This window comes from Hemicordylus capensis, chromosome 3, assembly GCF_027244095.1.
Source record: "Hemicordylus capensis ecotype Gifberg chromosome 3, rHemCap1.1.pri, whole genome shotgun sequence".
NCBI lineage: Eukaryota > Metazoa > Chordata > Lepidosauria > Squamata > Cordylidae > Hemicordylus > Hemicordylus capensis.
Window position 1 is genome coordinate 114,687,041 of NC_069659.1, and position 16,520 is coordinate 114,703,560.

The 16,520-nt window shown below is 42.4% G+C and overlaps 1 protein-coding gene across 5 annotated transcripts in view; it reads right to left on the reverse strand.

The window, feature by feature from the left end:
* Positions 1–2,231: 2,231 nt before the first annotated feature.
* The window catches only part of RAI2 (retinoic acid induced 2), a 57,630-nt gene continuing 43,341 nt past the window's right edge, over positions 2,232–16,520 (reverse strand). For all 5 annotated transcript variants that reach the window (XM_053306655.1, XM_053306658.1, XM_053306657.1 and 2 more), the window contains exon 2: positions 2,232–4,396. In XM_053306655.1, the coding sequence (XP_053162630.1) occupies positions 2,631–4,292 (1,662 nt within the window). In that variant the 5' untranslated portion in view covers positions 4,293–4,396 and the 3' untranslated portion in view covers positions 2,232–2,630. The remainder of the gene's footprint in view (positions 4,397–16,520) is intronic.

A 16,520-nucleotide genomic window follows, 5' to 3' on the forward strand; every position in this document is an offset into this window, starting at 1 on the left:
CCAGTGGCTGAAGCCTAATTGTGATTATAGGCACAGAAATGGGGCCTGTTGCCACAATGAGAGTGTGACACTGATGCTTTTGTATTACATCAGTTTTATAATGTTAACAATTCCATTGACTCTGTCTAATCAATCCGTGGAACTATTACACCTAGAATGGAGGGTTCTGGATACAATGTTTGGACTATTATCTAGAACAGGCATGGGCAGACTACAGGCTTACATGAGTTTGTTTGTGTTCTACTAGAATGTGAAGGTTCACCAACAAGAACCAGAGCAAAGTAACGGCTTAGAGACAGATACAAATGTTAAGATAGTGGCTTAGGGGGCAGAGCCAATTACTGACAGCATCCCTTCAGCCATACACTGGGTTGACCTACATATGCAAGTACAAATGTACATATGAGTCCCAACATGTCACGGATTGTAAACAGCCTAATTCAGAAACAAAAAGCATTGTTGTTGATCTTGCAAAACAATGTGGAATCAGACACTTTTGCTGGAATATTATGTTTAGAACAGTGGCGAGTGGCACAGGGGTTGAGTGCAAGAGGTACCTTTAAAAGTCTTTACCAGCAATCCCACCAACACCTGGATGCTGTGGGGAGCAGTAGCGCCCCACCCGGCATCCCACGTGGCGGCTGCCCCACCTACGGCACTCACCTGGCTGCCATGCACAGTAGCTGGGTGAGTGCTATCTGTGGGGCATTCGACACACGGGTTGCCAGGTGGGGTGCTGCTCCAGGTGCTGGTGGTATCGCTAGTAAAGACTTCTAAAGGTACCTCTCCCTGCACTGCCCTGACTAGCCACCACTGATTCAGAATATATATATACACACACACATTCCTGTCAACAAAATTTTGCACAGCAAAAGAAATGAAAAAAATGGTTCCCTATCCCAAACAAGCACACAATCTAAAAAGAAACACAAGGGAGACAGCAGTACAACTTGGAAGTAATTTTTTTTAAATGTCAACCCACAGATGCTGCTGCTCCCTCACCTCCAGGAGTGAAAATAAAGTTCTGTGCTGTCTCCTTCTGGATTAGTAAGTAAAGGGATAGGGTGGGTAGTGATGAGCAGGGGAGGGGGGCCCAAAGCTTTGGTCCAATTTGAAGCAATACCATTGAATTGGGCTGAAGTGACGTGGATTGGACCCTCTCAAAGCACCAGACCGATTCAGGGGCCATCCAAAGCACCAGGATGGACCCCCAATCTAATTGGCAACAAACTGCACAACCCTATCGCTTAATAATCCACCATCACCTCTCAACCTACCTTCTTCCTGCTCATGGTCTAGTATACAAATGTAGCATTAGATAATACTTTGTTTAGTAGATTCCACTGTCAAGAGACGGTCCTAACTTTGACTTTGAAATGCAAGAACAATAAGTTTCAAAGTGTTTTAAAACATTTAAAAAGTTTTAAAACAATGTTTTAGAATGACTTTACAAGAGACTGGAAAGATGATGCATGAGTACAATTCAACAAAGAGGAGGGGACATTACCATTTTTAAGGTTTCAAAAGGATTAATCTGGTGCTATTGCAAGCTTGCAATGAGAACTGCTTAATGTTTCAGGCAAGCAACAAAGATGCCACACTTGAGTTTTCAGAGTTTACTGCTCTTAGCCCTACTAACAGCTGCATTGTAAGTTCTAGAAGGGAGAATTTCTCTCTCACATAAATACAAATGCTACCTAGCAGGCTCTTATTTTAAAATTTATAATGTTCCCCATTTATGTGAATGGTTTTCATACTGTGACATGGCATACTGTTCTTTTTCATGTGAATAAGATACTGAGAATTGACATTTAGTCTATATAACTATATTCCGAGTAGGCAGAAAGACTAAGATACTTTTTCTGACTCATAGTATGAAAACCCAGCTTAGAATTTCAAATCATCCTTTTAAACTAAATTTAGATGTCTTTTGTGGGACTGATTAAGACAGGGCTGATATTTGTTGCTGGTTGGACTATGTTAAATCTGCAATATCAATATAATTCATTTTGTTTCAGTAACACAGTGCAAAATGCATCATTACTAGGGATGCAGAGGAGAAGGGAGCCCAAAGATTCCAGTTGAGCAATAGGATGTCATTTTGCTTGGATTACTTTAACAGCTCAGGGATATGTCAGATAAATGTGTCGTTGCTCTACAGTTTTCAGATTTATACCCAGCCTTTCCAGCTGAGAGCAAATTATAAAGAGGAACAAAATACCACAACCAAATTAACACATACAAACATTTATTCTGAAAGATCCATTCTACCCACCATTGTTCAGAAATACATAATCAAAGCACTTTATGGCAGTGAAAATAGCTCTTACCCAGCTGACTCACTCATCCATTATATTCCATTAAAGCTGCAAAATGTGCAATCCACTTGAAAAATATGTTGCTTTTTCTTTACTTTTAATGAAAAGTTAGAACGCAATAAGATTTAAAAAAAAAAAAAGAGTATCTACTGGGAAGATATATTCAGTCCTCTCCTGCAGTTTTCCCCACCCACCCCACAGCTGTCCATCTCCAAATAACTTAAAAGATAGTTTAATGTTTTATATGTAATTTAAAAGGAAGTGCATCTCTTTATTAATAATTATACCTTCAACATTCTAAAAGCTCATAAATTACTTTCTTGGAAAAAAGGCCGCAAGCCGCTGCTTTTTGATTGGAAGAATATGTATTTCCTGCGAGTTCATTTTCTTTAACTTGACACTCCTGTTTTTGATGGGTTTCCTAAGAGCTTCTGCATTATCCCGGGCCTCTGGCTGGTTCTTCATGTCATAACACTGCAGCACTGAGTCCTGGGGCATGTCCCTTTTGAAGGAAAAGTTCTTTGTGGAAACCCCTGAGAGGCCTTTAATCTTACCACAGAAAATAGTAGGCACCGCATCTTTGACGGAGACGATCACTTTGGCCGTCTGTGAAGTGCTCACAATCTCAATGTTATTACCAGCTGAGGGCTCACAGGGTGCTATACTAGTCTGATCCACCAGCCACTTGGGCTGCTGCCTCAGGAGTTCAGATGAGCTGCTGCTAATCACTCTACTTTCAACCTTTGCAGGGGCTTCATGAGGTTTTGAAGGAACAAAGGGTGACACAGTACTAGAAAGTTTATCTGCTATAGAATGAGTAGCGCCATCCACCATGGATCCAGAGCGAATGGTACTTGTTAATTCTGTGCTGCTAGCCTTCCGACAGGAAGGAATTGAGAGGTCCAAAGCACCATCTTCAGGTGAGAGCTGGCAACTGTCCTCTATTTCCTTAAGCAAGGGTGCTGTTTTCATGGACAGATCAAGGACCTCATTCTCATTCCCCATCTTGATGACAGTGTGTCGATTCAGTTGGGAAAGCTCCCTGTGGTGAATGACATCAAATGGTTTTGTGTCTTCTTTCTCCAGGGGAGTCTGGGTGCCTTTGCAGGAGCGCAAGATACATGAAGCAGCTGGCTTAGGACAGTCCATGTAGGTCTTCGATTCAGCATTATGGGGGACTGGGATAGGGATGGGGATAGGGATAGGAACTGGGACTGGCAGAGGAACAATCACAGGATATGGTACCAAGAGGGTGGCTGGGGGAACCAATGGAGACAAAGGGGAACTGAAGGGCTGTGGGGGAACAGAAGAGCAGTCTGGTGTGGGTGGGTAGGGTGATGAACCTAAGGCGCCTTGTGTGGGAAAGAGGTCCTGCAGCACTGCAGCAAACCCTGGTGTCTGAAACACAGGAGGCAAGATGGGTTCCTGACTTGTGTTGGATGGTTTCTGATCTAGCAGCTGTGGCTGTCCAACTGGGGTAGAAGATCCTTGAAAGATGTTGCTGTGGATGGGGTTGGCAGCACAGGGAGAACTCTGAGGTAACACCAGTGGAGAATTCAAATGCTGAAATACATGTTGCTCTAAGAGGACAGGCAGTGGGACTGGTCCTTGAGTTGTCATGACATAGGGAGTATTAGTATTATTAGCAAGTTGAGGGGCAGTGCTTCCTGCTACTTGCAGATGGATTGGCAGAACCACAGGGCTGTCCCCTAAACAAATCGGCTGAAGCACTGTGGCAGCTACCTTGAGTGCAACCCCACTTTGAGATTCTGCCGGTGGGGCCAATATTGATGGAGCAGGGACAGTCACTAGTGGCGAAAGTGCTTTCTTCATCAAGTCTGCTGAATTGATATTCCATGCTTCTGCAGTTATCAGCTGGGCAACTCCATTTTCTAGCTTGTTGCTTGTTATAGCTGAAGGCGGGTTGGTAACATCCATGGGCAGGTTCTGTGTGTCCTTATACAGTTCCTCCATTTTACAGGATTTCTGAAGTGTTGCAGAATTGCAAGTTTACATAATTGTCACTGGCATCCACTTTTCTCTCCAGGCTGCCCAAAGCATCCACATCACTATAAGGCCTGCAAAACAGAGACACATTTTAAGCACTGCATAAATCTCTCACTAAAAATAATATTTGCAGCTTATTTTTAGAGCACCTATCACCAAAACAGCCATTAGTGTTTCCATTCTTTGGGGGCAACATACAGTGCCCTAGGTATATGTGTATAATCTATACGCATATACAGAACATACATCTCTGAGTGTTATATGAAGAGTCCCTCGGGAGACCTAGAGTTAGCCATAAACAAAGATAATTTAAGGACTAAAGCAGCAACAGTCAAATGGAAGACAAGAGCTAGAGTGCAGAACAAGAATTCAGGCTGTTCATTTTATATTTTTTAAACAAAGCTTCGTACAATGGCACCATGTAACACAGGGAAGCAGCTGCACTGTTTACACTCAACAAGAAGAGCCTCTGAAATGTCCTAAAAATAACCTGCAATTAAAAATGATGCATTCTGGAGTTGGAAAACTTTGCTTGCACTGGAAAAATCACACACTTTCTGCCTTTCTAACTCCTCAAACCTTCAAGTTTAAGCGTACTGCTTGTGAAACGTTTAAAGATTGCATTAAGCAGACATTACAGAGCCCTCTATAATTCAGCAATGCACACAAGCACTTTGTTCATTTTACAGGCTCTCCCCCCACCCCGCCATATTTGAAAAAGCAACTCTACCCAATGTCAGAAATATAAAGCAGAAATCTTGTTAATAGAGGCATAAAGAATTAAAATCAAAGCTGCTTTAGGTTTACTTTGATGGGCTAATCTTAACTGTGCAGACGTCAGAAAAAAGCAGATGCTCTTCTTCCTACTGTAAACCACAAGAGGTTGAGCGTATCTTTGAGAGCCCTGTCTTCTTGTGCCCCCAGCCAGTAAGCACAAACCATTTGCCCCATGAAAGCTTTCACACTCACAGTCTACTGTTCTCAGATGTCCCTTATTTGGAAGGATGTTTTTAATGCAGAACTTCAAAGACCCAAGTCCTAAAATGCAGAAGCATCACTAGTCATCTCCCCAACAAACTTGCATCTTTCTTTACATTCCACCTTCCTCTGTCCAGAGACTGAAACTGGTTTACCACCATCATGTCTGTGTTAATCTGCTCTAAGTCTTTAGAACAGGACAGTATGCAAGGCAAATCAATCACATTCTGCAGCACTACTCTATAGAACACCACTAAAATGACATACTGGTGGAAAAATACTCCATAGAAATCCCATTCTTGCTTTCTCACAGTGGAGAAAGACCGAGGCTGTTCTCATGCGCAGGCAAAACTTGGCTAGGGAAGCCCAGCCTGGTTTTGCCTGCATGTGAGAACTGCTGGGAGACACATGGCTCCCGGCAGTGTCATGGTAGGGAGCCCTGGCTGTTAGCCTGGGTTAAGGGCTAACCCTAACTTGCACCATTAGCCCAGGCTAACTGACTGTGTGTCGGTGCCGCATGGCTCCCTGTGGCATCCACGCACCAGAAGCCTCCCGGCCAACATCACAAAACTCCCCATAATGCACCATGCTCTTGTGCAGTGCTTTATGGGAGTTCCAGGGGCCTCCTGCCCCCCAAACCTCCCTGCTGCAGGCAGAAGCCAGCAGTCATTTGGGTGGGCAATCCATCCACCCAGCAATATGGAGAGGATTGTCTGTGGGGGAGGTAATTTTACGAGGCTTCCACCCCTCTCCCTTTCAAGCTTTTCTCATGGATCGTGACAAAGAGCTCACTATGTTTCACAGACAAGTTAACTCTGGATAGTTTCAGGCTGTTCGTAGTCTTTTCTCTTACAATTGGATGTCAGAGGTGGAATGGTCCTGTTAATGTTACAACAGCTATACAACAAACATTAGGTTTACAAAATCTGAGCACCAAAAATTCTAGAAGTACTCTAGCTCCATTATATTACACATTTTAAATCCAAACCCTGACAAACACAGAGTAACCCTTATAATTTCAATGACATTAGTCCATTTACAAATCCCATGACATTTTAAAATATTAGTACAGACTCTCACCCCATTCACATGTAACATGAAACTGGAAGGGGACAGAATTTGCCAAACATGTATGTCCAAATGCAGGACACCCCATCAAAATTCCACTTTGATGTAGAGAGTAGCCCAAAGTTTTGCTATCCAAACTCCAATTTGAACCCTCGGGGTTTTGCCGCTCCAACCACAGCCTGCATGACATGCACATGCAGAACTGCAGGCTTGGCTGTCTAGAACGAGAGTTGAAGGAAGAAGCTCCTCCCTCTCTCCGGCTATGATTGGCTGTGCAGTTCTGTATTACAGTCCATTAGACCCTCAGTTCTGTGTTACGTGCGAATGCATCCTCTGGTAACACTATACAGTGTTCCCTCGACTTATGAACTACTCAAAATAAGTATTTTTCGAGTTACAAACGGCAGTTTTAGATCCGGTTTTAGATGCGGTTTTTTCGACTTACAAATTTTTAGATGGGGTTTCCTCGACTTACGAATTTTACATGCGGTTTCCTTGACTTGCCTGCCTGTTTACTGCCTGTTTATTCTTGAAAAGAAATGTTCCTGTGCAGTTTGCAAGCCTTACTGGGGGTCTGGGTCTTTTTTCTAGGCTCCGGAACGCATTAATCCATTCCCAATGCATTCCTATGGGAAACCGCTTTTCTACTTACGAACTTTTCGACTTACAAATGTGCATTCGGAACGGATTAATTTCGTAAGTAGAGGGACCACTGTACAGTTGATTTGTTTCAGCTGAAACTGAACACTAAAGATGAATAATATGAATTTACTGTGTTCAACAATGAGTTTTTAAAAAAAAACACAGAACAGCCAGTGTGTCTATGGGTGGGGAGAAGAAATATAGATCTAGTTAAAATCACCACAATAGCTTCTTAAACAGAGAGAAAAATTAAGATCCCACAACTGAACAGGGAGTTCTTGGTATTTAAGCCTACTGATGTCAGCAGGCTTCAACACACCTATGTTGGATAGAGACTTAGGAGTGTTGCATTTAGTTCTAAAAGGACACCTGTTACATTGCAGTCATTGCTTCTTTGTCCCATTATTCCCTGATTCAACCTGTGATCTTGAACACTGGGCATAATCTGGCCTAATTTGTTTGCACAGAGTTTCCTCAGTTACTATTTTAAGACAGTAACATAACGCATGCTGGGCTTCCCTACCCTCTGTCAGCTCTTCCCTTCCCCCCTTTTTTCTTCTGTTGTTTAATATGAGTCCTGAAGAAGAGTTCCCTGAAACCATAAGCTAGTTCACTGATTTGTGATTAGGATTTCTGATCCTAATTAAAGAGAAATTGTCTGGATATCTTAGGTTCTCATGACCTGTGTGATACCTCCGAACCAGGAAATGGGAGATTCACGAGCCATGCTCCTGATTCCCAGACATATTTTTTCAGTCAGGTAGGGTTGGCACCACACCAGCCTGACATTTAACAGGGACAGCAACCTAGATCAAATCCTAGATCACTGAACCTGGTTAAGTGTCAGGTTGGTGTGGTGCCAGCCCTACACAACTGAAAAGCTATGACCAGGAATAGGGTTGTGAATCATCACCAAAAAAAATTATGTCCAGGAATAGGGAACATGGTTCGTGATGAATCATCACCAAAATTTTTCAGATCCTCACAACTGGAAATTGGGAGCAGACACAGCTCACAAATCTCCCATATCCTGCTTTAGAAACATTGCACAGATCGTGAGAACCCACCCATAGTCTGGATATTTTAGCACATATTTCCACCTGATTTACACAGATTGAAAAACACCACTTAGCATTTGTATAGCTCTTACAAGAGTGAGACATTATTTTGCTGTAATCCTTATAGCAACCACCCTGTTAGGTATATCTCATTATCCCCACATTACAGCTGGGGAGCTTTAGCTAAGCAAGACTGACTTGCCTAACACCTCCAAGGGACTTCAAGGCAGAGGCAATAGTCAAACTGGGGAAGTACCAATTTGCAGCTCAGTCTCTTGCACACTACACTACACCAGTACTCAGAACCAAATATTTTTAAATACAAAGTTAAAAGATGGGGGATAAGTGAGAACAGTGGCATAGCAGGAGGAGGGAAGGGGTCGTGTTTGCCCCTTTCCCCAGTGGTCCTTTGACCCTCTCCCAGGTGGTCCTTCATGCATGCCAGCAATGCCCCCTGCATGTGACATCACATGCAGAGGGTGTGGCTAGTCCCTGGAAGGGCCTGTGCAGCCCTCTTGAGTTCATTTCCCAGATGGCTTCTTTGTTGGCTGGGTGCTTTGTTCATTCTCTTGGAAAGAGGGACAGAACAACAACAACAAACCCCCAGCCAACAACGAAGCCAGCTGGGGGCAGCTGGAGCCTGATGGATTGAGGCAAGAGGCAAGCCAGGCAGTCTATGGAGCTGGGCAGCTTGGGTTCAATTATAGCTCTGCCCCTGCATGGGAGTCCTGTGACAACTGTTAAGAGTTGTACTATTTTATTCAGATTGGAAATCATGCAAGAAATTCATGCCTCAACTCTTACTGCAGTCTAAGCCTTGTTAAAATGTTATTTTTCTCTCTGAAGAATTATCCTTCAGTGGCAAGAGACTGTCTGATTAGGGCAATGTTAGCCTCTCTTCTGAGAACGCAAGTCAACAGCTCTGATCAGTTAGCAAAAACACAGCCCAAACACACAGATAAAGTCATCCTGGTACAAAAACCTGAATAGCTGACACATAACAAGGTAACATTATAATAGTAAGCCCATGTACCTGTCTGCCTTAAATAAATATCCATCCATCCATCCATCCATGTCTTCCACTAGGCTTTGGACCAGTCCTAGGGCATATACTGTCTACAGGTTCAATCATGTCATGAAGCTTGATATTATGCAGATACTGCAAATGTGCTACAGAGTTATTGTACTAGTGATAGGATGTTGCAGATGTTCAATGGACAGGCACTAAAATAGCCTAAGTAAAGGGTTCTATTTTCCTTCTAATAAATATGCAAGTCTATTCCTCTAATAAAACAAAAGAAAATTACAAGTGTATCAAGCATCTTGGTCTAAATTATAATGATAGTTTAAAATGATTATTTTCTTCATGCTTTGGGTTGTTTTATCTGTTGCTGCTTAATTAATAGTGATCTCTATTTTCATGGGAAACTAATGACCTTGTAGGACCCAAGAGACCTCCCATTCCCCTGCCTAATCCATTTAACTATGAAAAATAGAGAAATTATAATGAAAATGATACTACAAAGGAGACCCGTAAGGTAGGCTAAGGGGATTAGCATGCTGCACAGCACAACGGGGAAAACAGATAACTGAATGAGATCAAAGAAAAAAAATACAATAAGGACCACAACTCATTGGCTTGCTTCAAGGTTTGTGGTGCTGAAGATGAGTCAAATGATAGTTAGAGTAAGCAGATAAGAAGTTGTTTCATAGAGAAGCCCCTTGAAGAAAAGCTTCTAGGTTTTGCTTTCCTTTTAAACACAGTCAATATTTTGCTGAATCTATTTCTGGCACCGCTTTAAGTTTTGGTTGCTACGAACAGAAGAGAAGGATTTTAGAAGTAGAATGGGAAAATAGAGAAATTATCTACATTTTTAAAAAGTTAGTAGATAAACAACATAAACCTCTCCCTCCCTCCCTCCATGCGCATGTGTACATCCACAAACACAAGCATCCCTTTGTTGGCTCCATTGTTCTTATGGACTGAAATGAGAGTTTACAGAGCCCTGTGAGAAGCAGTTGGGTTGTTTTTCTGATTTCCTCCTTTCTAATCATGACTATCCTGTTTCCACAATGCAGTAGCTTTTTGAGGTGGAGAAATGGCCCCAACTGTGGCTCATCAAAGGCCTGTGAATTCAGACATGATACAGCCACACTTAGCAGAAGCTGCAATTTCACACTGTTGTTTCAGATATTGGTTGTTGCTCCCAAAGCAAAGTTTGTGGGCAGGCTCAGGTTCAGACCCAATGCAAAATCATGGCTATGTGTTATATTTGAACCAGCCAAACACAAACAACTGTATATGATGGTGCTTTTAATTATGACTTTTGGAAGGCAAAAATTGCAGCAACTAAACTCCCCAAAAGGACGCATTTGGAAGAAGCATGTTCAACTGGCAATAGTTTATTTTAGCTTTCTGTCATTTCTTATGTACAGATTAACACATTCTGCACTGGAAATACATCTGCTTGCATGTCATCCATGATTGCATTCTATGGTAGTAGCTCATTACTGTGTGATTGCAGGTGCTTGTATGTTACGGTTGTAGGTTAGTACATGGAGGATCTTGTTTTTGGATGGAGGGGTTTGATCTTCAACTCCTACCCAGCTTTTTGGTTCTATAATGCCCAGGAGAGACAGAGAAAGCATGCAAACATATGCCCCTTCAAAAGTGTCTCATAAGGATTACAAATCTACAGCATTTGGCGAGCAAGACTGAAAAAACGTTGACATGTAGAGAGGGCCATAGTGGGAAATGATGGAACTCTTCCCCTGTATTGTTGATAAAGCCTATAGTTCAACACAGCTGTTTCTGGTTTCTCATTTTACCCATCTTAAAATATACATGTTAAATCTGGAAGAAAAAAAAGAGTCATATTATTAGGTACTTGCAACGTAACAGTCAGAGACGCACAAGTTGTTTGAAAAGACTTAAACAAGCAACAAGCTACCTTTCCAAATACTCCACTCATCCCCACCCCCACTTACAAATCTGGTTAATGTTTAATTTCTTACAGCAAGGAAAATCCATAAATACTGCTAGTCTCCCAAAATGGCAGTGATAGGACAAGTGCATGGTTACTATTCAGTGATGAATGATATTTCATAGGAATACAAAATGGAAATACCGTTAAAGAAAGGGATGATTAATCCTATCTTGTGTTTAGTTCCTGATGATAGCTGTGCAATTAAGTCATGGAGCACAGTTATGTGCCATAAGGTCTAATCACAGGGTTCGAATCAGTAAAATCAGCAAGCATAAATACCCTTATTACTGTACATGCTCACAGACACTTCAGATGCTGCTTAATCCTCATTATTATTCATTTTGTAACTCATCTCTATGTCAGGCATTTCTGTACAAGACTCCTGCCCAAATGGTTAAGTTTTGATTATAACTCCTAACATTTTCACTTCTGCAAGTACAAATGCAAGATGTGTGTAAAAAAAGGCAGAGGGGTCTTAGAAAACAAAGATGACAGATGCAGAGAAAATAAAAACCAGTTCCCACCTTACAATAATGCTCACTAGGACAACTGGTATACCATAGTGGCTAAGAAACTTTGAGCTGCTGATCAGGGCTTCCCTCTGCCATGAAATCACTAGGTGGCTTTACACAAGCCACTCCCATCTCACATCCCCATTGCAATATGGGTATAATACTACTAACCTATCATAGAGGGTTGTTGTGAGCATTGCCTCAAAATAATGTGGAGTGCTTTGCATAGTGCCTAGAGATGTACATATCAGGCGGGATAAAATATGATAATAAATAAATAAATAAATAAATAAATAATATTCAAAAAGCACCAGACAAATGCTGTTCTTATCTCAGCCATTAAAAGAAAGGAAAAGGGGTAATATACAACAATTCTGGGCTTTTATTTAAACCATTTGTGCATCAAGACATCAACAAATGGCCATGCAGGCTGGGATGGGGAAGTGGAAACAGGATATAGATATAAAATACACTACTTTTCATAGGCAAATTTGTATTCCCCCCCCCCCCGGATAACTTTTAAAAGTGGAAGTCATGGCTATCATCCTGCCATGTGGCTACCATTCTAAGGCTACCATCCTGTTATCTCATATTGAAGAATAGTTGTGGAATAATCTCACAGACTAGAATGAGTAGTGCATGGAATGAACTGAAATTAAAAGCATGCAGCCGTAGTATCAGATGCCTCTTGGAATCCCAATAGCTTCATGAAATAGTCATTTGCAACTTGCTTTTCAAAATTATCACTACTGAGGTAAGGCACTGTAAAGCACTAGCCATAAATAAGGACTGTACAAATGCAATACACTTTATTTATTTGGATCCCCACTTGCTTCTCTCTAATGCTTAAGTGTCTTGGGTGTAAATGTGTATATTTTAAAGCACAAATGGTTCCCTTTAAGTCAGTCTTGCCCTCCTCCCCCACCACAAATAAACCACCTTGCCAAGAGAAATGCAAAACTCCACTCTGCTGGTGGCAGCTAGTTCAATGCTAGTTCAAAACAAACATGAAATTTAAAAAGTAGCATGACATATGGCACACCAATGATAAATCAAATCAAGCAAGCACACTATATTTCTTGTTAGCAGATTCTTGAAACCCTTGGCTTCCTTTCCATTAAGAATCTTGAGTCCACCAAAAAAAAAAAAAAGCCATAGAGTTGAATTGAAAATATTGTGTGAACATTTTGAACAAGATATTTTGTTTTGTTGATCTTCTATGGAAGATTCTGATTCACTGCAAAACTCATCATTTGGAACTGTTGGCTCTGCAAAAATAGTCACTGCAGTAGAACTTGTCTGTGGATTCAGGGTTCTGGATGGTTCTCTAGTGAGAAACTCTGAGAAACCTCAGACATTCACAGCCAACAGCTGTGGTTTTTCCTATATGTGTGAAAGTAAATTCTACCCACATCAAATTTCTACCCACATAGAAAAACCACCCATGTAGATTAATGACTGATACAGTCATTTCTAGTATCACACATAAGGATACCACACTGCACCACCAAAAGGTCTCTTCAGTGTTGCTTGTCAGTATATGGTGTTCCTATACTTTCTACAGAAAGTTACTCCTCTGAAAGGTAGCCCTACATGCATGGAATTCACATATTTAAACCTAGCTTCAAACCCCATATACTTTAAATACCCAATAAAACTAGTTATGAAGGTAGAATGCCAGCAGGGGATGGGCTGCTTCCCAGTGTATTGCACAGAATGTCACATGTATGACTATCTGCCTGAGGGGCAGAAGTCATGGGTGAGAGCTCTTGGCTCTCAGGGAACAGGTTTGTTTCCTTGAAGCCAAGGTGGCTGACCTGGAGAAGCTCAGGAAGGCAGAGAGGTTTGTGGATAAGACCCTCAGGGATGTGGTGAAGGCACCCCACTCCAAGGCTGAGAGCACTTCTGCTGTCATGGAGAATGAGGGTCTCAGGGAAGAAGGGACCCCTTCACTGGGTGATGCAACCATATCCTCTCGCACAGAGGATACTCTTCCAGGGGGTGGAGGCCTCTTAATAGTGGGTGGTTCAATCATTAGGGGCATAGAGAGATGGGTCTGTGACTCACGTTCAGACCACACAATTACTTGCCTGCCTGGTGCGAAGGTTGCAGCCATCATGCTGCATCTAGGTAAGTGGTTGGGCTGTGTTGGGGAGGAGTCAGCTGTCGTGGTGCACATTAGCACCAACGCTATTGGGAAATGCAGTCAGGAGGTCCTGGAAGCCAAATTTTGGCTGCTAGGTAGCATACTGAAGTCCAGGACCCTCAAGGTAGTATTCTCTGAAGTGCTACCTGTTCCACGTGCAGGGACAATGAGACAGGCAGAGCTGAGGGGGGTCAATGCCGGGAGGTGGGGTTTCGATTCATTAGGCACTGGGATACATTTTGGGGGAAGCAAAGCCTGTACAAAAGGGATGGGCTCCATTTGAACCAAAATGGAACCAGACTGTTGGCGATAAAAATCAAGAAGGTCGCAGAGCAGTTTTAAAATGACGCCTGGGGGATTGCCGGCAGGAACAGGTTGGTATCTGCTTCAGCCGGCAAAATCCCCTAAGGTGTGAGAGTGAACATGTTTTGGATAAACCAGAAAGGGACAGTACAGAGCCAGGAGTTGAGCAGAAGGGAACACAGGACAACTTGCCAAATAGGTCAAATGGTGGTAAGGGGGATAGCACACACCAACACCAGGTGAGAGACCTGGTGTATAGGTGTCTGTATACCAATGCCAGAAGCCTCTGGGCCAAGATGGGTGAGCTGGAGTACTTGGTTACTAATGAGAACATAGATATAGTGGGTGTGACAGAAACCTGGTGGAATGGTGAGAACCTGTGGGACACAATTATTCCTGGATATAAACTTTATAGAAGGGACAGGGAGGGTAGGGTTGGGGGAAGAGTGGCACTGTATCTCAAAGAAGGGGCAGAGATTCCAATAAGCTAGAAAACCCAGGTGGACCAGATTTCTCCACAGAATCATTATAGGTAACATTATGAGGACTGAAAGGAAATGTGTTACTAGGGACATGCTATTGCCCTCTGGATTAAAGCGCTGAGAGTGACCTGGAGTTGGAGAAACAAGAGAGGCATCAAAGAGAGACAAGGCAGTAATAATTAGTGACTTCAACTACCCACACACAGACTGGGTAAATTCACATTCAGGTAATGAGAGAGAATCCAAATTTCTAGATGTGCTAAATGACTGTGCCTTAGAACAGTTAGTTGCGGAACCAACCAAAGAGATGGTGTCTTTGGATTTAATCCTGTGTGGTACTCAGGACCTCGTGTAAGATGTCAGAGTTACAGAACCATTGGGTAGCAGTGATCATAGTGTGATCCAATTCAGTGTGTGTGTGTGTGTGTGTGTGTGTACACACACACACACATACGAGTGGAGAATTGTCAAGGAAATCCAACACAGATGCGTTGGACTTCAGAAAAGGAAACTTCTCAAAAATGAGGGGACTGGTAAGAAAGAAGCTGAAAGCGAAAGTCAGGAGGCTCAAATCACTCCAGAAAGAATGGAACTTATTTAAAACCACAGTACTAGAAGCAAAGTTGGAATGTATACCAAGACGGAGGAAAGGTACCACCAAGTTCAGGAGGATGCAAGCATGGCTAACAAGTAGAGTCATATAGCTATAAAAGGGAAGAAGACTTCCTTCAGAAAATGGAAGTCCTTCCCAAATGAAGAGAACAGGAAGGAACATAAACTCTGGCAAAAGAAATGCAAGGACACAATAAGGGATGCAAAGAGAGGGTTTGAGGAGCATATAGCTAGAAGTGTCAAGGGGAATAACAAACACTTCTTTAAATATATCAGAAGTAGAAAACCTGCCAGGGAGGTGGTTGGACCCTTAGGTGATGAGGGTGTGAAAGGGATTATTAAGGAGGATAAGGAGATTGCAGAGAAACTTAATGAGTTCTTTGCATCTGTCTTCACAGCAGAGGATACTGACCATATATCCTCTCCAGAACTGAGTTTTAGAGGCTGAGGAACTGGGTGAATTTTAGGTGACAAGGGAAGATGTCCTAAACTGTCTTGAAAAGCTAAAAATTAACAAATCGTCAGGGCCAGATGGCATCCACCCAAGAGTTCTGAAGGACCTCAAATGTGAAATTGCTGATCCCCTAGCAAAAATATATCACTTGTCCATAAATCAGGCACTGTAACAGAGGACTAGAAAGTAGCCAATGTGACTCCAATGAAGGTGATCTGTTTGACATAGTATACTTGGACTTCCAAGAAGCTGTTGATAAAGTTCCCCACCAAAGGCTCTTGAGTAAACTTAGCAGTCATGGAATAAGGGGACAGGTTCATGTGTGGATTGGTAACTGGTTGAAGGTCAGGAAACAGAGAGTAGGAATAAATGGACAGTTTTCATAATGGAGGTAGGTAGGAAGTGGGGTCCACCAGGGATCAGTACTAGGACCAGTGCTCTTTAACTTGTTCATAAATGATCTAGAAGTTGGGGTGACCAGCAAAGTGGCCAGATTTGCAGATGACACTAAATTATTTAGGGTAGTAAAATCCACATTGGATTGTAAGGAACTCCAAAAAGATCCCTCCAAACTCGGAGACTGGGTGACAGAATGGCAAATGCAGTTCAGTGTAAGCAAGTGTAAAGTGATGCACATTGGGGCAAAAACACCAACTTCACATAGATGGGATCTGAGCTGTTGGTGACTGACCAAGAGATAGATCTTAGGGTCATGTGGAGAGCTCATTAAAAGTGTCATCTCAGTGCGCGGCAGCTGTGAAAAAAGCAAATTCTATGCTAGGAATCATTAGTAGGGGGATTGATAATAAAAAATGCTACTATTATAATGCCCTTATACATAGCCACGGTGTGGCCACATCTGGAGTGCTGCATACAGCTTTGGTCACTGTATCTTAAGAAGGATATTGTAGAACTGGAAAAGGCGCAGAAGAGGGCAACCTCAATGATCAGGG